This window comes from Bactrocera oleae, chromosome 4 (genome assembly GCF_042242935.1).
Source record: "Bactrocera oleae isolate idBacOlea1 chromosome 4, idBacOlea1, whole genome shotgun sequence".
NCBI lineage: Eukaryota > Metazoa > Arthropoda > Insecta > Diptera > Tephritidae > Bactrocera > Bactrocera oleae.
The window spans coordinates 6,346,849-6,373,575 of NC_091538.1; the positions used below are offsets into that span (position 1 = coordinate 6,346,849).

Consider the following 26,727-nt stretch of genomic DNA (forward strand, 5'->3'; position numbering starts at 1 on the left):
AAACCCCATTAATTATTACAAGATATTTGTTTTTTACACAGTCGATTTAGCTTACGTATATGTATATATTTATTTATATTTAGAAACAAAAAGTGAAGTACCATAATTACATAATATAGCGTTTTTTTTTTTAATTTGTAAGTATAAGCAATAATGCCAGAAAGTTTTGTACATGCATAAAAAGGGGGAAAACAACATCTATCAACCTCGAAATACATAATTTTTCATTACAATTTTAAATTGGATTTGTTTTTGTCTTCTTTACTATATATATATATAACATAACATCAATTCATCATATGAATTACATACAACAACTAAATGTGTATTTCTAATTGAATTTTATATTCAGATAGTCGCAGGTTTAGCTAAAATAATAAGAATGAGACTCGTGTCCGACGCGCATCACCTTTGGCTCTTCGAGCCATCCCGTAATGTCACATGCTCCCCTCCGAGCTGCTTGTTGTGCCTTTTGAATCTCCCATACCGCCAGCATTGTTATCGTCACCACCTAAAGCGCCCGATGATGACAAGCCACCAGAGAGACCACTCAGGTCCAATTTGTACTAGAAAAGATAGAATTATGCACTTAAATGTCTACGCTCGCATAAACGAGTTGATACAAAAAAACAAAACAAAAATAAAAAAAAATAAAATAATAATAATTTGAGAACATCAAAAATGTTAGTTTACTCTCACAAAAGTGTTCGGTTCCAAAAATCAAAGTTTCGAAGGAGTCAATACCTCTTTATTGAACCTGTTTCGTAAGTAGTGTAGAACTTAATAAACGATAACATAAATTACATATTAAAATAATATTGCCAAAATAACATATAGTGGGGTAGATAAAGTTGAAAATAGTAACGCATGCATAGGTATAAGAGAGAAAGCATTCACATCGGTTCATAAACGAGCATTTACCTTAGTCGCACATTCAAAACATTTTGATACAACCTTGTTAATAACACTCATAAGATTCTTAGTTTCTCGTATAACGTGATCCACCTTTACAAATGTGGCATCCTTTCCGACAGTGTGATCTTTAACGGTAAATTGCAGAGTTTGCACAAAAGTCGGCACCCTGTCCAAAATATTCAAAAGATCCTTCTTATTTTGACTAGCTGGTACCTGTTGTGAGTAAGAGAAAATACAAACGATTACATGAAATTTGACTGTTCAAATTCTTAGTCTAAGTCTTAGTATATATTTTTAATAAATTGAAATGTAATTTGCATAAATATGTAAATACAAAAATACGTATGGCATATATTTAGTTCACCTGATAGGAAAATTGTCGCAATACTTTATATAAACGATTTGCTTCTTCGGCAAAGTACTCGGCTTGCGTGAAGAGGTCTTGTGTCGTCCTCAAAGTGCCGTTGCCTTTCGTAAACTGATACATTGCGAATGCCATTGCCGACATGTTTTTTGCTCGTTTAATTATATCGTTATTTTCGTTAACTTCATCATTCCATTTCTCATTGAATGGCGCTATTTCCGCAGGCATGTCTTTGGTCTCAGCTGTGGCCACTTTACCCTGCTCCTCCTGACCAACGGACAGCGGTCGTGCAGCAGTCGGTTTAAATTTCTATTGCGAATAATAGAAAATAATTTAGTATTTTACAAAAAAAAAAAAAACACTTAAAGGAATTTTCAGTGAAAACAAAAACAACCGTCGATTTTAACTTTTAGATAACTTATGTTGATGTTGTAGCGGCAGAAAACATCTCTGAAGTGATTTGGATGAATGCTGCCGAGTTGACAGTTCTTGGTCAGTCCAAAACTCGGTTCCGGCTACGTAGATCCGACTGCCGTGAAAACGGATTAACGTAATTGGTGGCGGAACCGCCGATATCGAACCATAGGTTACAGCTGTCATACAAATTGAACGATCAAAATCAAGTCTTTGTATGGAAAACTTTTTTATTTAATTTTAATCAAATTCTTGTATGAACAACTTTTTAATTTGACAAATTACTCGTATATTCACGAAATTGGACATCGTTTGTGCTCCAAGGCAACGCTACAATCTGCGAATATAGTGTTTAGATCAGACCACTGTAGCATATAGCTGCTGTACACACTGAGCGATCTAAATTAAGATAAAATTCTTTTTATAGCCTTTTATGCTATAAGAAATGCATCTTTCTTGTTTTATTTGGGTTTAGAATCCACGCCATTAAGTTATATCATGGACAGTCACAGAGCGCAATATCTAACCGCAAAAGACTTTTTAATTTAAGTACCATTTTAAATCTTTCGACCGAACAGTTGTTACAGATCTTTCCGATTTTCTTTTTCTACCTCATATACGAGTATGCGTGTGGTATATATTGTATATATTTGCTTACCTTAATTGATTTATTGTCGATTTGCTCGCCAGTAGTGTCTAATATTTGTTGTGCAACATTTGTAATTTCGGAAATGAGCCACTTCCACATTTCTGCGAAGGCGTCCATATTTTCATTCGCCGGAACACTTGTAGGATATCTCGACAATATTTTAGCAGCTAGTATTACTTGTGGACCATATATCCGTAAATTAATAGCTAAGCATTTCGATTGTACTTGTAAGCTCTCTGTAAAAGCGATGTGCTGTAACAATTTGCATACATCTATAATATGATCACAACAGTCGTGAAATTTATTCGACCACTCTTGAAAGGATGTGGGATCCTCATTCAGTGCCAACAAATGAAAGTTATTCACTAATTCCACTGAGGTCTTCAGTGAATGATATAGATCAGCTGTCTGATCGGCAACCGATAGTATTAGTTGTTGTGTTAGATTTTTTGCTGTACCTATAACTCTATCAATCTCTTCATCCATTATATGTCTCGTATTACGTTCGGTCTTATATAAAATATTTAAACATTTTTTAAGCTCTAGTTTACAACGATCACAAAGGAATAAAATATGTTCTCTATTTTCATGACTTGTATAAGCTGAATCTGTAAAGTCATGTGTTTTTTCTAATAGTTTTTCAAAAGCATATATCAGTTCTTCGATTAATTCAATATTAAATGGTGTCATCAAGTCTCGATCGGTAAATGGTGAAATTTTTGTACCACATTGTTTATAATTATTACCTATTAGAATACTCTCATCTTCGCTACCAAACGAATTTCGACGTTTACTAGTATATTCATTGTTCCATTTCTTTTCGGTTAACGTAGTTGAGGTGGCGTTTTTCGAATAATTATTATTTCCTATATACATAGTCGGTTTGGCGTCGTCCAACGGTTTCGAACGAAATTTCTCCAATAAAAAGGTTAAATAATTCGATGATGATTGTACAGTTTCGCCGCCGATATTTTTCGCAGCATGTTCGTTATATGATGTTAAAAATTGCGTCTCGAATATGCAATCTTTAACCACAAAATGTATTAAATCCATAGCACGTCTGATTTGACAAAATACTGTATCGCGATTTTCCTTAGCTATCATACAATCATAATGTAGGAGCGTCGCTTTAGACGAGGATAATAAAATTGAAATAGAGTGTTCAAGTATTTGTTTAGCGGAAAACATTTGCGCTCGGCGCCTTTCCTCTTTGATATTATTCTGTTGATTTCGTATTAGATATGCAAGCTCTATCATTTCAATGCCGAATAGCGAGTAAGCTCGTACAAATTCGGTAAAATTCACAACAGATTCAAGCTTTCGTAAGCTTTTCACAATTTTCCTCTTTGCAGTGAGGAGTTGTTTAACAACAACAATATCAACTAAAAGCAAAATTCTAGTTACAGCGGATATGAGTGCTTTAGCTGCTATTATAATAGCGTTTTCATCGTAAACAGGTAATTCTAAAGTTGAGTAATTCATGTTATCCATGGCAGAAATATCACATAAGCGTTCGATTGATTTTCCTGCACAAAAGAAAAAGAGAGATGAATAAAAGTAGTTTCGACTACATTGTCCCCCTAATCCATATACCTAAAACGTTCGATTATATATTCTAAGTAAAATTGTATTTTTGCGATATATGTACAGTGATATTTAAGGGGCTATATCTACTTCTGCATTTCAAAAATTCGTTTTTTACATCCAATGTAAATATTTTAAGAATAGTTTGGGCGATGTGAGAATATTTCTAAGAATTTATTAACTTAATGCAATCGGCTCCCAAAACTATTAACGCGTTTTTATTGAAACTCTTTCGTTTCTGTTTCTACTCCGAAATGGCTGAGTGATCGAATAGAAATTGTCACAGCATCTTCTTAGATAAAAATTGCTAGAAATGATAATTTGAATGAAGGTAATTGCATAATTTTAAGCCACTCGGAAGTATAATTTTTTTTAGAAAATATGACTTTTTTGGGAAGCCACTATTTCGATCATTAACTTTTTTCATCTATTGTACTCGTATTGTATTAATAAATTATTTTTGGAATTTGGATTCGAGTTAATTTTAAACAGAAAAATCTTTCCCACCGCCAGATAGCTTTTTTCGAAGGTCACCCTGGACATCGGCACCGGACATCAAAGGAATCCAAAATTTTTCAAAATGAAACGTTAATTATTTAAGTACATGAAATTCTCTAAATGCACATTTTTTGTCTTCATTTCTAAAAAAATACTTCTTTAAAAAAATTAACAAAAGAGCGCGTTTTTTCTGACTAGCAAGTGAATATCACTTGTTAAGCTATTCTTTCACATACTACTTATGTTCATTTAGCCATTTCTGTTAAAATTACCTGCATCTCTTGCATTTCTGCAACATTCCAAAATATCGGATTTGATATCGAGATTGTCCTCGGCAATTATTTCGCCTATTGTCACGAACCTTTCAATAGCTAAATTAACCGCGTGACCAACATGACTGATTGCCTTCACTCTACGGTCGGCCGCACCGGTTTGGTGTTTCTCAGTAGCAACCTAAAAATTAGAATATAACACAATTATTCATTCAACCGTATGCTTTTTTTAATTCATTTACATTTTTCTACTTAAAGCGGGGTATACGTTAACATTTAGAAAGGTATATACAAAACAGCGTTTCACTTACCCTTCTCTCACATTCATACGACGACATTTTTGTTATAGTAGAATAGCATTCAGTTTAAAAATCTTAGAATTAGATTAGTAATAATATAGGCGCAGTTTTGGAAAGTTCGAAAAAAGTTGCTGAAATAATCAAAAGCGTTGAAATTTTACATTTTAGACAAAATATTTACATTATATTTATTATAGTAAGAACTATATTTAGCTGCTAAATTAGTTTAAAAATCAACACAAAAATTTTAAATAACATTTCGTTGAAAATAGATATACATACATACATACATTATTTCAGCAAATATATTATTTTGTAATAAATAAATAATTCGCCAGTGCAAGCACAAATTACTGCGGCAAAATTTCCTTAAGCTTCAATTCCTAGAAATATCCTAGTTCCACATAGTAAAAGTGTACATATGTATAAACGGCTATAATATAGAAATCCTAACCTATGTTTACATACATACATATAAATATGTATATGCAGCTATACACGATTGTATATATTTTAACTTGCACGCCTGTCCACCATGATTAAGTTACAAAGGTGCATATGTTTGTTGTACGCAACACACAAATGCGTAAACACACATACATATGTACATATTGCAAATGAAAATCTACGTAAATTATAAATTTCTAATAACGAAAAAGTTAATAAGCACCTTGAGCTATATATATGCTCCTATGAAATATATGATTATATCCATGATAATTATGTATGCAACAACTAAAATTTAATATTTTTGGCGTTTAAAGGCAAATATAAGCACTTGTTTATATACATTACATCAAATACATACATTATAGTTTCTTTTTATGGTAAAGCAAAATCTCACCTGCGCCTGTTACAATAGTACCGTTATTTAATTTCTTTTTCGCCAAACGCATCACGTCAGGACGCAATCCAAATATATTTTAACAACCAATTAGAGCACATTTTTATTAAGTAGGTATTTTTTATTTTGCTTGGAAAATCAAAAATTGAAAACAAGTATTGAATTTTATGTTATAAAGCGCAAATGCGAAAAAGCAACTGAATATTATATACAAATGGCATTGCCACATTTTCATTAGACAGTTATTGCTGCCATATTTGCGCATAGCTTCCATGTGTGCCTTCCTGTTGGTGCTTAAACAGTTTGTAAATAGTCACAAATGTTGCATATTTATAGGCGCTTAGTTGAGTAGTTAGTATATCGGTCGATCACTTCCAAGAAAAAATCTGCAAACATGTTATACACTAACATATTTATTTATAAAGTCACACCGAAAAAGTCGAAAATTACGCAAAATTACAATATAGAAATTCCTTATTCATTATTTGAAAAGATGTTATTAAGAAATACAGTACAATTGCTCGCTGGTCACTCTATCAACATATAAATCGAATGTTAAAATCAACTTTATTTATCGATAACATTTTTTGCTGCAATATGACTTGCAAGACGAGCAGAAGTTTTCGCCCATAAGTTTTTAAGTGTTTGCATAATCCAGACGTGCCCAGTAAGTGAAACTAATTGCATCATGTCGTGCCCGTTTTTAAGTCGCTTTAGTGCAAATTATGTTCGCAATTATTCGGAGTTTTTGGTGCAAACTTATGGCGTTTATTGTCCTGTGTTAAGCAAACAATTCCATACCAATGGTAATGATGGCAATAAAGTACAAACAGGATTGGCTGCTATTGCAGTTCCAAGGACAAATACAACACCTAATCAATGCTCCTACTCCTCCTCTGCTGTACGTCCGAATGAATCGTTACCGAAACCAATGACGAGTTGCGTAAAGGAAATCGAAAATCGAAATGCTATTGAAGTGACTGATAAGTTTGCATATGAAAGTTTTTTCCATGATCAAATTTTGAAGAAAAAACAGGATTATTCTTATCGAATTTTTCGTAAAGTGAATCGTTTAGCCGGACCTGGACTTTTTCCACATGCTTTGGAATATTCGAAAGAAGAAAGGCCTATTACTGTGTGGTGCTCGAATGATTATCTTGGCGTGTCAGCACATCCGAAAGTGAAGGAAGCATCGATCAAAGCTATTGAATGTCATGGTACAGGTGCTGGCGGTACACGTAACATATCAGGCAACTCGCTTCACCATGAAATGTTAGAAAAACGTTTGGCGCGACTTCATCAGAAGGATGGTGCACTCATATTTACTTCATGTTTCGTTGCAAACGATTCAACACTATTCACTTTGGCAAAACTACTCCCTGGTTGTCATATATTTTCTGATGCGGGCAATCATGCATCTATGATACAAGGCATACGAAATAGTGGCGTGCCAAAACATATATTTCGTCACAACGATCCAAAGCACCTAAGATCACTGCTGCAACAGGTTGATCGTAATGTACCGAAAATAGTCGCTTTCGAAACCGTACATTCAATGACCGGCGCTATTTGCCCACTTGAGGAATTGTGTGATGTGGCACATGAGTATGGTGCTTTAACTTTTATCGATGAAGTACATGCAGTTGGTTTATACGGTCGTAATGGTGCAGGTATAGGGGAGAGAGATGGTTTATTGCCGAAAATGGATATTATATCTGGCACTTTGGGCAAAGCTTTTGGAAATATTGGTGGCTATATTGCGAGCAGTGCAACTTTTATTGATATGATTCGCTCATATGCCGCTGGTTTTATATTTACGACATCACTACCACCATCTGTAGTGTGCGGTGCTTATGCAGCGATTGAATTACTCGCCTCTGACGAAGGACGTGCATTACGCAGCAAACATCAAAGCAATGTAAAATATTTGAAAAGCTTACTGCAGCGTGAAGGTAATATTTTTTTTTTATTATTTAACTCCAAAAGTATTTAATTTTTACTACGCTACGCATACATTTATAGCAATAATTGTGGTATAAAATTTTACTGCCTTTTACTTATTTAGATTCTTCTATTGCATAAGTATATATAAAAAATCACACAAAGTCCAATGTGTAGCGCTATTACAAATATGCATATATAAGTACTTGATGTGCTAAAAGCTAGTTTTAACCAATACTCGCGAACTGAAGTTTTGTATTTTCGATTTTCTCTATTCACGTGACAAGGTCCATGGTCAGATCAATTTGGCAAAAAGTTTCTAAGTTATATATATATATAAATATATATATATGCATATACCTATGTACTTACATACATATATAATTACTTATTTAAGGCGTGTATAAGTAAATACATACACTTTTCTTTAGTATCTTATTTGGCACGCGATTTTTACATGTCAGAAAAATCGGTCTATTTAATTGTGTTTTTCATTTAATTTAATAAATGGTTTTATGTGCACACGCAAATTATATAATTAATTGCTTTAGATAATTGATAAAATTAACTAAATAATTTTTGTACCAAAATCTTACTTATATTAATTGACTGTATTTATTGCCAGGTTTTCCTGTGGAAGAAACAAAAAGTCACATAATACCAATTCGCATTGGTAATCCGTTAAAAACCACTCAGATATCGGATATTCTACTACATCAATATGGACATTACATGCAGGCAATCAATTATCCGACTGTGGCTCGTGGTGAAGAGAAATTACGTTTAGCACCGACTCCATTCCATACGATCGAAATGATGCAACAACTGGTGTCCGATATGAAACGCGCTTGGAAATCGTTGAAATTACCAATGGCCGTACCCGATTGCCCCGAGGGTTGTTTATTCTGCAATAATGGTTTAGGAAACGTATCGAATATGTTAATACCGCCAACGGTAAATGGTGATTTGAGATGCCAAGTTCCGAACTGCCCAAGAGTTGTTGCTGCAACGGCTTAATGCATTTTATTTACATAAATACATATATAAAATATAAAGCACATATGTATACAAATTTACAAATATCAATGGAATTTTGAATGGGTATCCGCGTATAAAATGCGATTATGGAATTGCTAATAAAATAATGCTTCAAGCACAAAATTCAGCTTTTTGCATAAATACATATTTATGTTTAGGGTTTTTATTGTTTAACATTGTTTGGCATTCTTTAGCATGTTATTATGCAAGTTTATTCCGTTCCCATAACAGTCGGGTCTACGTAAACGGAACGGATCCGGACTTTTTCCGGCCAAGGACTGTCAACTCGACAAAACTCTGCAGCTAAAACAACAACAACAACAGGCAAGTTTATTGTTACAGTAAAAGGTTACACCAAGAGAGTATTCAGTGAGGAAACCCTCGATTCTTATTTTAGAAAATATAAAAAAGCAAAATATATATTCGATTTCCTCGTGTTGCAGATTTCTTATACAATTTGGCGTTCGCATGCAATCACAATTATTAAAAATTAAATATAAAAATTCGTTTATTATGAAAATACATTTAGCAGCTGTTTCTGCTTGGCTGTTGAGTCGATAGTAAACGAAAATATAAATATACATACGTACATATGTGTGTATGCATGCAATACCGTAAGTTTAACAAAACAGGTATTTTTTGATGTTATTGTACCAATTTTCGTTGCGAATGTATTTGAGTGCAATGTTTTCAATAACTGGTTTGGGAGAAACATACCACTTAAGTACTTTGTAGCTGACAGTAATGAAATATTGTTTTGAAAGTGAATCACGAAATCAGTATACTTATACGTTTGCGAATATATACATATACGTGTATATGCACATATGTACCATATGTAGTTTGATAAAGTGAAACCAAACATTTGTTAGTTGCTTACTTAATTCCGGTATAATGGTGATAAATGGCAATTGTCATTAACATAGCAACCTTATCAACTACTCGTGCTTATCAGCTTCACACGTGGTTTTCGCTAAGTCAGAGCAAATGAAAGCAAAATAAATCTTGTTAAGTGGAAGTATGTTTTTTATATACTTCCTCATAACTAGACTTATTTTGCTTTTATTTTTATACTCTTGCAATATGTTGCTACAGAGTAAAATAGTTTTGTTCACCTAACGGTTGTTTGTATCACTTAAAACTAATCGAGATAGATATAGAGTTATGTATGTATATATGTACATATAAATATATGATAATCATGACGAGACAAGATGAAGACTGACTGTTTGTCCGTCCGTCTGTACGTGTATCCTGTAATTTGAGTAACACTTAAGATATCTTCATGAAACATGGGACACATAATCGGACCACTGCCACGACCACAAAACGCCTAATAATCTAAAACCTCTAAATTGCCGCAAATTAAGATATAAAATTGTAATTTTTTGTAACGAATGGCATTACTGAGAGCACCTCTGGGCTAAAATTCTTTAAAAAGTGGGCATGACCCCACTCCCCACATAACGGTTTTGTTAAAAACTATTAAAAATACGATAAATCAATAAATAAATGTGTCAGAGACATAAATTTTTATACGCAAAATGGTATAAGAGGGCTTAATAAAAATTGGTCTGACGTTTCCTTCTGGGTATTACAAACGTGGCGAACTTAATATACCCTACTCAGGTTATAAACATTAAAAAAAAATATTACAACAAAATTATAAAAAAATATTTCAAAACAAATTTCTTCTCTTATATTTTCAATCGAAAAAGAAAATGATAATAATACTTTTGAAGAAAGACCGCGAATAGCTGGCTATTATTTTGAATATTAAATAATAGTTTAAACGAACAAATAATTGAACAAAATAATAATTAATGAAATTTATAAATAATAAGAAATTAAAAGTAGGAGTGATAAAAATTCGGAGAAGTACTTATTGTAAATTGACCTGCTACTACGATAGATGTAAACGGACTAAGTTAACATGATCGGTCAGCTTTAACGACGGCTATATTCTACAGAGATCCTATCTGAACAATTTGTTTGAAGATTGCTGCGTTGCCTTGGTCCATGCCAAATTGTGTGTAGATATCTTGTGAAATAAAAAAGTGTTCTATACAGGGACTTGTTTTTGATCGGACAGTTTGTATGACAACTATATGCTATAGTAGTCCGATCTAAATAATTTAAAAAAGGGTTATTGGCCCCATAAAAGGTTGTTGACTTGGCTTAATGTAAACAAAAGGTTCAATGACCTAATAAAATGTAAACAAAGGGGTCATTGACCTTGGCAAAATGTAAACAAACAGGTCATTGACCTCATAAAATGTAAACAAAAGGTTCATTGCCCCCAAATGTAAACAAAGGTTTTTGACTTGGCTAAATGTAAACATAGGTTGTGGACTTGGCTAAATTTAAATAAAGGTTGTGGACTTGGCTAAATGTAAACAAAAGGGTCAATGACCTAATAAAATGTAAACAAAGGGGTCATTGACCTTGGCAAAATGTAAACAAACAGGTCATTGACCTCACAAAATGTAAACAAAAGGTTAATTGCCCCCAAATGTAAACAAAGGTTCTTGACTTGGCTAAATGTAAACATAGGTTGTGGACTTGGCTAAATTTCAATAAAGGTTGTGGACTTGGCTAAGTGTAAACAAAGGTTGTGGACTTGGCTAAATGTAAACAAAAGGGTCAATGACCTAATAAAATGTAAACAAAGGGGTCATTGATCTTGGTAAAATGTAAACAAACAGGTCATTGACCTCATAAAATGTAAACAAAAGGTTCATTGCCCCCAAATGTAAACAAAGGTTCTTGACTTGGCTAAATGTAAACATAGGTTGTGGACTTGGCTAAATTTAAATAAAGGTTGTGGACTTGGATAAGTGTAAACAAAGGTTGTGGACTTGGCTAAATGTAAACAAAAGGGTCAATGACCTAATAAAATGTAAACAAAGGGGTCATTGACCTTGGCAAAATGTAAACAAACAGGTCATTGACCTCATAAAATGTAAACAAAAGGTTCATTGCCCCCAAATGTAAACAAAGGTTTTTGACTTGGCTAAATGTAAACATAGGTTGTGGACTTGGCTAAATTTAAATAAAGGTTGTGGACTTGGCTAAATTTAAATAAAGGTTGTGGACTTGGCTAAATGTAAACAAAAGGGTCAATGACCTAATAAAATGTAAACAAAGGGGTCATTGACCTTGGCAAAATGTAAACAAAAGGTTCATTGCCCCCAAATGTAAACAAAGGTTGTTGACTTAGCTAAATGTAAACATAGGTTGTGAACTTGGCTAAATTTAAATAAAGGTTGTGGACTTGGCTAAATTTAAATATAGGTTGTGGACTTGGCTAAATGTAAACAAAAGGGTCAATGACCTAATAAAATGTAAACAAAGGGGTCATTGACCTTGGCAAAATGTAAACAAACAGGTCATTGACCTCACAAAATGTAAACAAAAGGTTCATTGCCCCCAAATGTAAACAAAGGTTCTTGACTTGGCTAAATGTAAACATAGGTTGTGGACTTGGCTAATTTTAAATAAAGGTTGTGGACTTGGCTTAGTGTAAACAAAGGTTGTGGACTTGGCTAAATGTAAACAAAAGGGTCAATGACCTAATAAAATGTAAACAAAGGGGTCATTGACCTTGGCAAAATGTAAACAAAAGGTTCATTGCCCCCAAATGTAAACAAAGGTTGTTGACTTAGCTAAATGTAAACATAGGTTGTGAACTTGGCTAAATTTAAATAAAGGTTGTGGACTTGGCTAAATGGAAAAAAGGCTATGGACTTGGCTAAATGTAAACAAAAGGGTCAATGACAATGAAAGAGTAATTGTCTCCTTAAAATGTACACAGAGTTGCACACGTTCTTTTTTTTCTAAGAAACTGCTCATTACTCGGAACCTCCGATATCGAATCACCATAAGATATAGTTGCCTTACAAGGTGATCGGTCAAAATCAAGTCCATGTACATATGTTCTTTTTGCATGTATTATTGTCTTTTTTACGTTAACGTTTTATCTAGTTTAATATAAGGTTTTGCTACACTTGAAGGTATTTATCCTGCAGTGATCCTTGCAAGTTGCAAATTGTTCGGTTACACCCGAACTTATCTATTTCTTACTTCTTTGTATCTCTTTTTTCAATGTTGACTGTAAAACTAGCTAAAACCGGCTAGAGAGTAAAATACTTTTGACCAAACAATCATGCAACCTACTACAATTAGGTAGATAACCTAAAGATTGCAATAGTGACCATGATTTAGCTAAATTAGTTGGATGTTAGCCATGTTCGTGTTAAGTTTGAGATAGCTAACTTAACGCGAATTAATAATGAAATGTTTTTTTGGGTAAATTTTCGATAATAGATTCTATGGTTTACTATTTTGGAAGTATATTTAAATTGTATTATGAAAATATTTCAAGGGTGATTTGTTTGTTTTCGCTATCAGCAACGGGCAACGTTGTTATAATTTTGCATTACTACATACTTACATATGTTAATACATACATATCTTGCTGTCAATTTTTTTCGCACCAACCTGCACTTACAATTAAAGCTAATTCAACGCTCTTTATTCTAATCAATTTACAGTTAAAGGGATTTTCCGATGAAATGTAAATTCTAAATTGAATTTGATTTTTATTTGCACATTCCTATGAATGCAAATTTATATATACATATGTATGTAAATATACAAGTATACAAATGTATGTTGATATTGTATGTAAGAAATCAGGCCTTTAGCAGCTGTAATAAAATGTGATAACACATGTGTATTAATATTGAAAAGTCCACAACGGAAGTTTGTAGAAAACTTTTTATAAATTTTTTCCAACTAATCAGTTTGAACTATAACAGTCGTACGATAGGAACATACATAAAATGTGGTTTCCGCATAATGTTGGGTATAACTCTTCCCGTTTATTACCTTAGAACCAATTTTCGCGACGAAATTTATATTACGTCGAAACTGTCCCAACAAACTCGCGAATGGCGCTCGAATTATAAACCGAAACCGAAAAAACAAAAATTTGCTAAAGGCAAAGAGGGTCGTTCCAGTGGAGGCTTTTCGCAAGTGTATGGAAACTTTTATTAATTATTGGCATGCTTGCATTGGCTCAGGAGCCTGTTTAGAAGTTAATAATAAGGATTTCTATTAAAGTACGTGAAAATGTTGTTGTTTTTTTTACAGTCCGGCTCATATTTGAACATCTACACTACGTTGCGATAAAGAACGTTTTCAAACGAAATGACAAAATCCGAACACACTTCTACCTAAAATGGATTCTTATTAACATCCATTAGCCGCTGTTGGGCGCTTGTAATTTAATTGGAACAGAGCGAAATCTCTTTTTATGTGCGAATTAGGTACCTACATTCAAGTAACTCTTTAATCCGTTGCTGAGTTCAATATTATCGAATAGTTCCAAGATAGTTTGTTGGTATCGAAAATTTCATTAACCTCGTGTAAAATATAGGCTTTTTAAAAGCCTAAGCCTACATTTTATGCAACCAAAACTTGTAGAGACCGGATTTAGAGCTGAGAATTTTTCACAATACATTTTATTACACTTGGAGATGATAGAAGTAGGAACTCACAAGTCTTAATTAATAAATAAAAAAGAATCTTTAAGCACAACATAGTTGGCGAACGGGGAGTTTAATTAATATAATAATATGTTTTAATAGCAAATATTAATCCGCTAGAGCATGTAATATCAACACAATATACTAGCAGAATCTTATCTTATTAATGTCTTAGAGCTCTATTTTCTTTTTATAGCAGGTAGGGCTCCAATCAGTTCACTGGCATTGCCAATTTGCGGTCCTCTGCCACATGGGCAGGCATTTTCTTATATATGCCCGGCAGCCAAAAACGAAGCGTTCGTGTCCCGCCACAAATCACATGATGTCATAGTAACATCATTTGATCACACATCACTACCAAGTAGTGGCCCTTTGCGGCATGGGCAGGCACTTTCTTATATATCCCGGCAGCCAAAAACGAAAATTTCGTGTCACGAAAACAAATCACTTGATGTAATAAAAACATCATATGATCTCACATCACTACCAATTAGTGGCCCTTTGCGGCATGGGCAGGCACTTTCTTATATATCCCGGCAGCCCAAAACGAAAATTTCATGTCACGAAAACAAATCACATGATGTCATAGTAACATCATATGATCACACATCACTACCAATTAGTGGCCTTCTGCACCGTGGGCAGGCACTTTCTTATATATCCCGGCAGCCAAAAACGAAAATGTCATGTCACGAAATCACATGACGTAATAAAAACATCATATGATCTCACATCACTACCAATTGGTGGCACTCCTGCACCGTGGGCAGGCACTTTCTTATATATCCCGGCAGCCCAAAACGAAAATTTCATGTCACGAAAACAAATCACATGATGTCATATTAACATCATATGATCACACATCACTACCAATTAGTGGCCTTCTGCACCGTGGGCAGGCACTTTCTTATATATCCCCGGCAGTCAAAAACGAAAATTTCATGTCTCGTCAACACCATCATATCACATCATAAGCATAACATTATTCCACTGTTGTTGCTGTATAGAGTATCTAGTTCTATTTACAATTTCAATAAATTATTAAATTTTTAAATATTGTCGCGAATAATTAAATATTTCTATTAATATAAAATATATTTTTTGATTACTATTCATCCACAGATGTCACTATACGCTATTCGCGCATAGTTCCAATGCCGTTGACAACCCTTGTGCTCACTGTCATAATCAGCTGCCCTCTACTGACTTCTTTGTTTACAAAACAAATTTTGTTTTGCTTGGTTGAATTTTATTATGTACTTATTTTGATATCACCTAAATATTTTGGATTTGCGCAGTAGAAGGTGAAGAGAATGTACGCCAATCATATGTAAATTTGATTATGATTTAATGTATTATCACTGCGCAACGAATGGTTAAAAGAACGCAAGCCAATATGTTTTGCCAAATACAAAGAAACCATTCAGAAGCATACTTAATGCAATTCCAGACGCTTTACGCAAAGATTTTGCAAAACCAGCTGGCATGTGTACATAGTGTGCCGAGTTGTAGCGACGTCGCATATGGAAATCGTGGTGTTGGTGACATACAGTGAACAGTGCTACATACATATATTTTTTTTAGAATTGTTGACTGACTCGCTGTTGGACTGTGTGTTCGTGACGCCAAAAAGTAGATCCGAAACGTTTGTTGCAGCAAAAGTGCCAGACAGCTCGGTTTAGTTGAACGGAGACAGATTTTCGATTTGTGTCTGCTATTTTTTCTGAGACTTTTGTAACTTTTTAGATATTTGAAGGAATTCCGTTTAACATTCAGTGCATTCCTATTTGATAATGTGCAAATGCGATTTTTTAAAATGTATTTTATAACAAGTTTATGCAAATTTTGTAAGTGAAAAAGCTGAAAATATATATTACGCTGCTACGTGAGTGTTTTTAAGCAAATAATTGAAAAATCCCCTTTTGATTTCATCATAACGGAAGTGTAATTTGTAAGTGAAGAAGTAAATAAACAATACACGATGTCATTAGCCAGCGCTGCAGGGATTTTGCTAAAACCACAGACACCATTACAACAGTTGCTAGAGGATATAAATTTTCAACGCACCAAAGAAATGCGACAATTGCTCAAAGATGGTAACTAGTTTTGTTATTAATATAAATTATAATTCTATAGCGGCTGTTAAATAAACAAAAATATATAAAACTCCTTTTAAGTTTTAAAATCTACCTACACAATGAAAAATTATGTACATTTGTTCATTATCGATTTGTCAAATATTTCTTTATGCCAACGCTGTGAAATCGCGCTGTTGTGTTGTTGTATTGTCATGCTGCTTCAAATTGTACCTGCTCCGGCAGTTTAACTATACATGCGTACATGCATATAATTAGCTTTAATAAGGAATATATATGGCTGTACAGATTTGGCATTATATAAAATTTATATATTTTCGTACATATGTATATGTATATATATACATGCATTCCATGTGTGCATAAGAACTTGTTTATATTAAGGGTGGTTGGTGTGTTTTTATCGTAACTGCAGTGAATAATGTGTTTGACCGGCGTTTTTATCTTGTGAGTGGCAGTGAATCACAATATTGTTTTTAGTATTGTATTCAGATCATTTTTTCAATTTAACATTTTTTAATTTAATTGCATACTTGCTTTTACTAAATTAAGAAAATATGTTAACATTTTGCAGATAGCGGGTTTGTTGTGCTTCAGGGCACTACATATTGGACAGATTTATTCGTACGACATTTTCTATTTCAAACCGAACCAGTGCACAGCATAGATTCCGATGATTTGCTTTTCTTCGTACGCAAAAAACACGTGAAAAGTTCTTCCCGACATATGCCAAAATATGAGGTAAAGCATTTTTTTCCCAAATATACTAATTATATTAAAACCATACTCTCACATTTACAGACAGAAGTTGATGTTTTTCGTAAGGACTCGCGTAAACTTCCAATCGGTGACCCGGACGTTGATTGGGAGGAGACGGTCTATTTAAATATGGTCATACATCAATTCGACTACACACTCACATTAGCTATTTGCACACGCACATCGCCAAAGGAATTACAAGTGTTGAGACGTCACTCTCAGCGGGTATATGCAAGTCCTAGTCGCCGAAAAATGGATACCAAAGGTGAAGGCGAGGAGATAACATACCCGCATATCTGTTTTATGGTGGATAATTTCGACGAGGTAAAGTGTCTTAAAAATACTTTTTTAACTATTCACACAAACAGGCAACACTTTGCAGGTTTTCAGCGATATCTTAGTGCGTGATGGTGAAATGGTGTGCGTAGAATTGGTTGCCAATGACAAAGATGGTTCGGTGCAAGGTGTAATTTTTCTGGGCTCAATACGCTATGATGCGCTCAAAAAGGTGTACGATGCAAGGGTAAGCTACATAGTTGCTTCAAATGTATTTTAACTTAGTTTAAACGTTTGTATGTATGCATGTCTTTATAGCAATCTAGCCTCAGCTCCAAAGTAGCGCAACGCATGTCCTTCGGTCTGTTTAGCAGCGGCGCCGGTGTGCAAACGCGTTGCGAATTTGTGCGCATGAAGGGACCACAAGGCAAAGGGCATGCCGAAATGGCTGTTACAAAACCCAAAGGTTCGGGTGTGGAGACGCCTACCAGTGAACCGGGGTATATAGTAGAAACATGTGTGCTAATTAAAATTTTTATTTCAGTATATGTATGCTTAATTTTACAGCTTTTGCGCTACCGACATGTGGGACGACTGGGAGGAGGAAAATGACGACTATTGCACATATCGTCATCAACGTCGCCTAAGTGATCCCAGCGCTAATTTAAATAATTTCTCGCGTTACGCTTGGCGCACGAAAGGTGCACCTGATGCTGTCGGTGGCACTGCGGGTGCTAAGGCGCGTTCGGAGAACGAAGGGCTCGATTCGTTGGCGAATGAGGTGTCTGAAATTGAGGCTGGCGACTTACGAGATGGTAAATACCGTATATACAGTTTTATATTGTTAAATAATTTTTGCTTTTTTATATTTGTCTATTTACTCAACTTTTAAAAATAGTTCTATGCATATTTAATCGTATGTAAGGCATAAAATTCAAAAAAAATGTATATCTCTGAAACTTATTTTTTTTATGCTCATTATTTGTTGGCTTAAACTCATAAAGTCTTTTCGATCAAAAAATATTTTAATATAATTGGTTTAATTAATTTCTTGTATTAATTTTTTTAATTTAGTAAATCTGTAAATTCACCACAAACACAATTCACTGAGTTGTTGACGCATTTGCATCATATTCATGCGCCGCTAATTTCTTACACTTTCACAAGACACTAACAAAATTTGCATGCTTTTCAAATTCAATATTTTTTAAACTGTTCTAACTGTGTTTTTAACAATCATTTTGTGTATATCTTCTAATTATGTCTAGTAATTGCACCCACGGTCAATACGTTAACGCCGCTTGAGTATAAACAAAAAAAGCGTTTACTTCGGTTGCACCGAAGCTATAATACCTCTCACAAATATAAATGTTCCTTACAAGAACTTATATCGATCAATTTTTATTGCAGCTATATGCTATACTGACTCGATCTGAACAATTTCTTCGGAGATTGCATCACTGCCGTTAACAATAACCCATGCCAAATTTCGTAAAGATATCTTGTCAAATCAAAAAGTGTTCCATACAAGCACTTTATTCTGATCATTCAGTTTGTATGGCAGCTATATGCTATAGTGTGACGATATCGGCCGTTCCGACAAATAAGCAGCTTTTTGGTAAATAAAATTCATAACAAAACTTCTTGTATAGCTTGTGATGCTGTCAATCACTGCTGTTGTTGTTGTTGTTGTAGTGACCAATAATACTCCACACAGTTAACCGCTGTATAAAAAGTCGGCTCCTTTTAGTTTTCGTAGACCCAACTGTCGTTGTCCTTGTCCTTGCTCTTCATGACTGCACTGACACTGCGTATGAGCAACGTGTTGCCGTTGCCGCTACCAAAAGTTGCGTATACGCACGTGCTGATTTAAAATCAAATATTTATTACCATGCATAAAAAAAAATTATAAATTTGATAATTTTTAAAAATTTGGAAAAAAAATGGAAAAAATTATATATTTTTCTCAGTAAATAGAAAAGCGGTAATTAAAAACTTTATTATTATTATTTGACAATTTTCTATTATCACTATGTAAATATATGTATGTACTAACAAAAATTATCTATGTAAAATGCTCTAACTAACTTTAATCCATATTAAGTTTATGTATTTTTCTTAAATTATATACACCTCTATTATCATTTGTCGCTTGCTTTACTACTATCATATCCCACCCATCCTATTCTTGTTATTGTAACGTGTTGCTACTCTATTTCGATTTTCATTTAATTTACACTCTTTAATTTAAACCAACAAAGTAAATATTGAAATATATCACAAAACAAAGCTTTTCTTCTTCTTCTACTATGGTTTGGCGTAAAACTGCTGAACTATTAAAACCAAACAAAAATAAAAAATAAAAAAAAGAAGAAAAAACTGTCGAAAAATCAAACAATATGTGTATCACAACAAAGAAACTAAATGGCCGAGAAAGCAGGACTTGGAATACACACATATTTATTTCATTTGTACAAATTTTTACAAAGCTCATTATGCCATTTGACTCTATCCGAAACCCAAATGCATTTTAAAATTTCATTTCTATAATTTATTTTTGTCAGTTCCATTTGTGAATTAGTAGTTGCTCCGAAGTATGCAGTCCTTCTTATTATAATTTGAAAAAATGCTCTATATATTTGTTTTTGCAATATATTATTTAAGAAAATCTGCCATTTGCCATTGTAACTAACTACAAACTAGGTTTGTTCATGCAAATGTATATTAAAAAAAAAAAATAATTAAAATTAAAAAAAAAAATTTATATTAAAAATAAAAATTGTGAATATCAACGAAATTGGTTGAAAAGGCGCTTGTATTTCAAATTTTCAAAAAAAAATACACAAATATAATTTTCGCGATTTTATAAACATAATAACATACATACAAGTATATACCATAAATAGAATAAGTTGACAAATTTACTGTTTCATGAAGCTTTCCGTTATACTGATCAAATTCGACCCGTACTGACAAAAAAACAACATTTTCATGTATTTTGTTACAAACCTTTAGTATCGCCTTAAAAATATGCTCCGCAGCCAATACAAGCATGACAAGCAATTTTTTTCATACACTTGTTATAAGCCTCGGCTGGGATGGCTTTCAGTGCCTACAACGAATGACTTTTAATGGCTCCAATGGATGTTCAATATTCTGTCCCCAAATCCACTTCACGTATATGCCTACAAACGGTTAAACAGTATTCCTTATTGACCGTTTGACCCTGTGGAGCGATTTGATAGTGAGCCACACTACGGCAATCAAAGAAATCGACTTTGAGTTTTAAGCGACTTTGACTCGGTTTCGGCTCATTTTTGGAGCGACAATCGCTAGATTGTTGGACAGTTTCGACGTCATGTTCATAAACTCAAGTCTCGTCATCAGTAGTCTTGCACTTTATGAATCTGGGATTCTCAATTACGTTGTTATGCATCTCTTTTGCGAATCTTACTCGACGTCGTTTTTGCAAAAAGATCAGAATCTGGCATTGACACGTTTCATAACCAAAACATCAACCAACATGTGTTGAGTCGATTCATAAGAGATGTTGAGCTCTTATGCTATCGCTCTGTTGCCAACACGACGATTTTCAAGTATTGTTTCTTTAACTTTTTCAATGTTTTCATCATAAGCAGAGGTGGATGGATCGACGACTTGCATGAGGCAAGTTTGCGATGACTTTGCGACTTTCACTGAATACTTTATGTCATTCAAATACTTGTGTGCGCTATAAAATAGACTCCCCAAAACAATTCTGCAATGCTTTCAACGATTATGTAGCCGTGATTCCATACGAAACACAAAATTTCAAGCAAACTCTTTGGTTAATTTTTTTTCGTGTAAAAATCGGCAGACATACTATACACGTCGTAAACATTGGCAGCCCATATACCACCACATCACGTGGTTCGTCCTGATCTAGGTCTATTATTTTGATTTTCCATCGCCAACAAAGTTTACTCTCCTTTTTAATATTTCTTAGATCCACTTTCAGGTCTAATTTATTCGCTTTCAGTTAGGCTTCATAAACTACACAGCATAGATACTGCTGCAGTTCTTATAAAGCACATAGAGTTCATAGTAACTTAAATTAAATAGTGCTAACTCAAATTGGCTTGAGAGACGCCAGCATTTTCCAACACCTATACTTTCTGAAATTTAGTAATTATATGTTATGTCTCCAACAAAGTAACTCTCCAAACCACTATCCTCTTTGATTCGCCCTTCACTCAACAGTAGCGCAGCAACAGCCCCTCCATTCCCCCATTCCGCATTTATACAATTTTATACTATTTTTCTATGCTTTCATTTTTCTCTCTTTTACATATACCATACTTTTACAATACTTTTACTTTACATAACTGTTATTATACTTATTTTTAATATTATTTCGACTCTATAGAAGTGACTTATGATTTGTGGTCTCACTTAGTAAAACGATGCCAACGATCTATATTTCATTGTAGATCTACGTCCTGCTTTCTCGGCATCCGAGGCAAAACTACATCTCAATCCGAATTGTGAGGCAGCTAATGCGGCTGCGGTTAAGCTACCGATTTCACCCGAAAACGTAGTGAAACACGGCGTACAGGGGCAAACGACCGACAAAGTTGTGAGCGTGGACAGTGTGCCCATCGCTGAGGCAGTGGAAGCCACTGCGGCGACAATTGCCTCACCGACCTCGAATGCAAGCACTACGGGTTGCAGCAACTGCTTTGGCGGTAAAAAGTGCAAACGTTGGGTCGGCGCATCGAGCGATAAGAATACGCCCGAGATGTCAGAAGTCTATTGTCCCACATGTGATGATGCGGCTAATGAGACGCCAGCATGCCTCAATAAAATGCCCGACAAGAAGTCTAAACCGAAACATAAAACCATACTGAGTGTCGAAAGCGAGTTGATTGTAAGCAAGCGTGGTAGTCTACGGTTGACAGGTGGCGCGCCGAAGTCGAAAACTGTCGTGCGTAGTGCCTCACTGAGCGCAGCCGATCGTAAGCCGAAACGCACGTTAAGTCCAGCGGCCGACAAAAAAGAGAAGAGTAAAATAAAAGAGAAAGACAAGGATAAGGATAAAGATAGAGTTAAGGAAAAGTGCAAAACTACGAATTTACTCGCCAAGGTTTCACCCAAACGCAACCGGTCCAAAGCAGACACTGCGACCACAACAAAAATTAAGAACAATAATGCAACCAAAGATTCGAAAGACACCAAAACCGTTAAGGAGTGCAATAGCAATAATAACTGTATGGTAGAACAAGAGGCGACGACACAGCAAGCCGAAGAATATGAAATAGCCGACGATGCGACTTCGTTGAATGGCAGCTCGGTGGAAGCATCCGAAGCCAAAATGGCTATACTGAGCGAGCAAGACACAAAACTCATGATAAATGTGCGCGGTCGCGAAGAACTGCCCGTTGTAGAGCAGCGTTCACCGCCAAACACGGCCGAGGTAATTGCAGCCAGTAGCGCCGACAGTGGCCAGACCAATCCATACAGTTTCGAGAAGTGTGTACGTGTACCTGTAAAATCAGAATGCCATCCATTGCAGCAGCAGCAACATGCGCAGCAGACAGTGAGTCAGGAGCTGCACGATGTCGCTGCCGCTGCTGAAACTTTTGATAATAAGCGCGACAATAGTATTTCGCCGACGACAGCCTCAGCAACAACAACCACATCAAGAACAATAAAAACCACACAACTTTACTTGGATACTCAAAGTGCAGCCGCGGCCGCAGCCGCTGCGACCAACGATATCAGCGATTGTAATGGCAATTGTCACATGTTGGCGTCACCGCCGCCGCTGTCCGCACTAACGTCATCGAGTGCACAACGTTCACCGATTTCGCCACCGCCTTCAGTGTCGGCGGCCAGTGGCAGCGGTGAGAACGGCAGTGTAAGCGATGGCGGCGGTGCTGTCAGTGGCGGAGAGAATGGTCATTCCAATGCCACGTTGCCCCGCGCAAAGCGCAGCGCTGCTCAGCATGCGTTTTATCAACGCGCACTCAGCTTGGTGCCGAAGCGACGTACCCCCGATGGCACCAACATTTATTATTGGTGTGATTTGCCGCGTAAGGCGCTCAAAGGTGTGTTGCATATATTTGATGTTTCGTTCGCAGTTTAATGACAGTGCGCAAAACTAGTGTTTGTGAGAGCGCATTTCAAGCGCTGTGACCCTCGCTGCACGGGGTTAGACAAAGTGTTTTTGTTTACTCATTTTTTTGCAGTTCCGGTTCTATACCAGTTAGGTAGATTCCTCTATCTAGCAAACATTTTGTCAGCCTAATTTTAACATCTGTTTCCCAGAGACCCAGACTAGTGTACATCATACAACCGAAGAGTTATTGAGAATGAATCTATCCTTTAATAGAATTAATAAAAACTCATTATAGCTAACCGTACTTAGGCTTAAACTCGTACGACATTGGTTTTTATTTAGAGCTTTAGGAAATTTAGCGGTTTGAGGTTAGGTTGAGTACCATCTCATTTTTATGACCAAAAGAAGTAGATAAACAAATTTGTAAATGTTAGCTATGAAGGAAAAAATGCAAGAGAAGGTTGATTGGGTTTAAGAGATAACTGTATTTTTTTAAAGAAAAAAAATTTTAATTTTTAATATCAATATAATAATAAAAATTTAATTTATTTTTATACGCATGTTTATACATATGTCTGTTTATGATACAAATTCTAAACTTGTAAAAAACGTTTATTATCTCTTTTCTCTTTTATTAGAATTAGATGACGGCGCCTACAATCCACTATGGGCAAGTCGCGGCTTCACACAGTCATTTCACTTTTGGAAGGAGAATCGTCGGCAACAGTCCACACCGCTCAATGCATTCCTCACTTATGTGACACTGCCTTGGTGGAGCATTGCTAAAGGTATATACCATAATGTGTGATTTGATTGATACTCTGAGCAGGGTATGCTAAGTTTGCCACGAAGTTGCTAACACCCTGTATATACAAAAATGAGCTGCGTGAAGTTCTGAGTCGATGTCCGTCTATCTTTATATACGCGAACTAGTCTCTGTTTTTGAGATATCGATCTGAAATTTTGCACATGTCCTTTTCTCCCAAAGAAGCTGCATATTTGTCGGAATCGCCGATATCGGACCACTATATCATATAGCTGTCATACAAATTGACAGATCAAAATTGAGCTCTTGTATAGAAAACTTTTTTATTTGACAAGATATCTTCAAGAAATTTGTAATAGATTATTATCCAGGTCAACGCTACAATGTCTGAACAAATTGTTCAGAACGGACCACTTTAGCATATAGCTGCCATACAAACTGACCAATCAAAATCAAGATTAAGATCTTTTTATATTCTTTTACGTTATAAGAAATGCACTTATGTAGGGTAATTAAGTTTCGGTGCAACCGAAGCTAATGTTTTTATTTAATTTTAATAATTTTTGTTTGTTTACAGATTTGCTGGATCATCGTGAAACGCCCATACTAACCTTTTAGTATTAAATTAATCATTTATTTCTGTTTTATTATTATTAATTATTGTTATTTTATAAAAAAACAAACTATCTTTTAAGCTACTTTTAAAAAATTGCTTTTGAACTTTTTGTACTTATTTTATTTATAAATTGCTTGTATTTAGATTAACGCTACTCTTACGTTTTTAATGTTAGTGATCGGTAACTATTGGCGCTAAAATATTGTGTAGCATTTTTGTTATATTTAATGTGATTAATTTAATTTAATTTTTCTCATTTAAGTCAATATTTATATATAGCTTTGTAGCTTTTTAAATAAGTATTTTTGTGTGAAATTCGCTATTATGTGATTTAGGCAGTTGTTGTGTTTTATACACAGTACTCAATATTTTTACTGCAATTAAATGTAAATCAATATTTTTATGTTATAATTTTAGTTATATTATAATTAATTTTATATAATGTGCTCATTTTACAAACACAAACGTACACATCATCCACAAAATATAGCGCGTAATGCAAACGGAAAACTTAAAGGAACAAACTCGATTCCTACTCAAAAACACTACACATACATACAAAGTTGTAACTGAAACATTAAAATACAAAACATACATATATACATATATACGTACATAATTTATTAAAACATTACAAATTAGCCAAAACGAATCTCACATTGCCAGTTGCTGTGTAGTAAGTAGTGCAATAAGCTATATATATGTATGTACATACATACATGTAATACTAGTGTGTCAAAATTTTGATAAGGTATGCGGTTTTTAGTTTGTAATTCGCCTCTTATTTTTATAAAAAAAAAAACTACGAAAGAACAGCTTTAACGAAAAGTTATCAATTGAGGGTATCAAAACTAACAGCGGCGTCTTGAAATTTATAAGGAAATAATAACAAAGTCAAAATATATGTATGCATGATTTATATAATAGCATGTGACTGACTGCATATACAAACATATACATACATGTACCTAAATACAGTTATTTTTGCAGTCAATCATATTCATGATATGTTTATAATTGTTTATTAAATATGTATGTATGGCATGTTTGCAGACATAGTTGTAGGCGCGTTAATCGACACACAAATACAAATACATTTATTACTAACTGGAAAATTCACAAATCGAACAAAAAGTTCATAGATTCATAAAAAAAATGCATATATGTATTCATTCACAAAATTTAGAAATGAATTAATAAAATGTATTAACTAAAACGATTGTCATATACGAATTATACAATACCTTGAAAAATAATAAAGTCAAACTTATTAAAAATCGTAAAGTATACAGAAAAGTCTAACTAATTAGCTGGATGCGAGACACTATATAAGTATTTAGACATACATACATACACACAAAATATACACCCAGCAGACGTTTCTATTTAACTAGAACGATGGCATTTTCTTTGCCATCGCCAAGTGCTGTCAACTTAGCAGATTTCTAAAAAAAATATATGCGAATTTGATTTTATCTACAAGCAAAATAATAACAACATATCAAGCCGCTACAGATGGTGCGAAAAGATGCCGATTCCCATAACAGCCGATTCTTCAAAACCGTAATTGAAGTTAGGATCGGTATTTAGTAGTACTTGTAGTAGTACGAATTATGTCAAATTTGCGGCATACAAATTTTTGCCGACATATCAGGAGTTTGCTGGTGTCGTCGAGTTTTATTCAAAATTCTTAGCTGCATATAACATTCTGAAATTCTTTTAACGAATGTCGTGTTTCTCCCAAAACGTT

General features: G+C 34.4%; 3 protein-coding genes across 6 annotated transcripts; 2 read left to right on the top strand and 1 right to left on the bottom strand.

Moving 5' to 3' along the window:
• Positions 1 to 25: 25 nt before the first annotated feature.
• Positions 26 to 6,333, bottom strand: alpha-Catr (alpha-catenin related). Its single transcript, XM_014246638.3, has 7 exons — positions 5,840 to 6,333; positions 5,008 to 5,126; positions 4,697 to 4,877; positions 2,352 to 3,868; positions 1,280 to 1,588; positions 922 to 1,128; positions 26 to 566 (listed from the first exon to the last, which is right to left on the bottom strand). The coding sequence occupies exons 2-7, from the start codon at positions 5,032 to 5,034 to the stop codon at positions 438 to 440; spliced, it is 2,370 nt and encodes a 789-aa protein (XP_014102113.2). The 5' UTR covers positions 5,035 to 5,126; positions 5,840 to 6,333; the 3' UTR covers positions 26 to 437.
• Positions 6,334 to 6,429: 96 nt separating this feature from the next.
• On the top strand, positions 6,430 to 8,941 carry Alas (5-aminolevulinate synthase). Its single transcript, XM_014246568.3, has 2 exons — positions 6,430 to 7,791; positions 8,406 to 8,941. The coding sequence occupies exons 1-2, from the start codon at positions 6,528 to 6,530 to the stop codon at positions 8,795 to 8,797; spliced, it is 1,656 nt and encodes a 551-aa protein (XP_014102043.2). The 5' UTR covers positions 6,430 to 6,527; the 3' UTR covers positions 8,798 to 8,941.
• Positions 8,942 to 15,555: 6,614 nt separating this feature from the next.
• LOC106626757 (uncharacterized protein KIAA0930 homolog) lies at positions 15,556 to 25,577 on the top strand. Of its 4 annotated transcripts, none has more exons than XM_014246577.3 (10): positions 15,556 to 15,682; positions 16,114 to 16,463; positions 17,038 to 17,204; positions 17,265 to 17,546; positions 17,605 to 17,745; positions 17,817 to 17,998; positions 18,066 to 18,313; positions 21,968 to 23,584; positions 24,234 to 24,383; positions 24,939 to 25,577. In XM_014246577.3, exons 2-10 carry the CDS (start codon positions 16,349 to 16,351, stop codon positions 24,977 to 24,979), a joined length of 2,943 nt encoding a protein of 980 aa, XP_014102052.2. In that variant the 5' UTR covers positions 15,556 to 15,682; positions 16,114 to 16,348; the 3' UTR covers positions 24,980 to 25,577. The 4 variants fall into 4 exon arrangements, with proteins under 4 accessions (XP_014102052.2, XP_036230682.2, XP_036230678.2 ...); XM_036374785.2 differs by having other exon boundaries at positions 15,590 to 15,682; positions 15,952 to 16,463; XM_036374789.2 differs by lacking the exon at positions 16,114 to 16,463 and having other exon boundaries at positions 15,580 to 15,682.
• Positions 25,578 to 26,727: the final 1,150 nt, after the last annotated feature.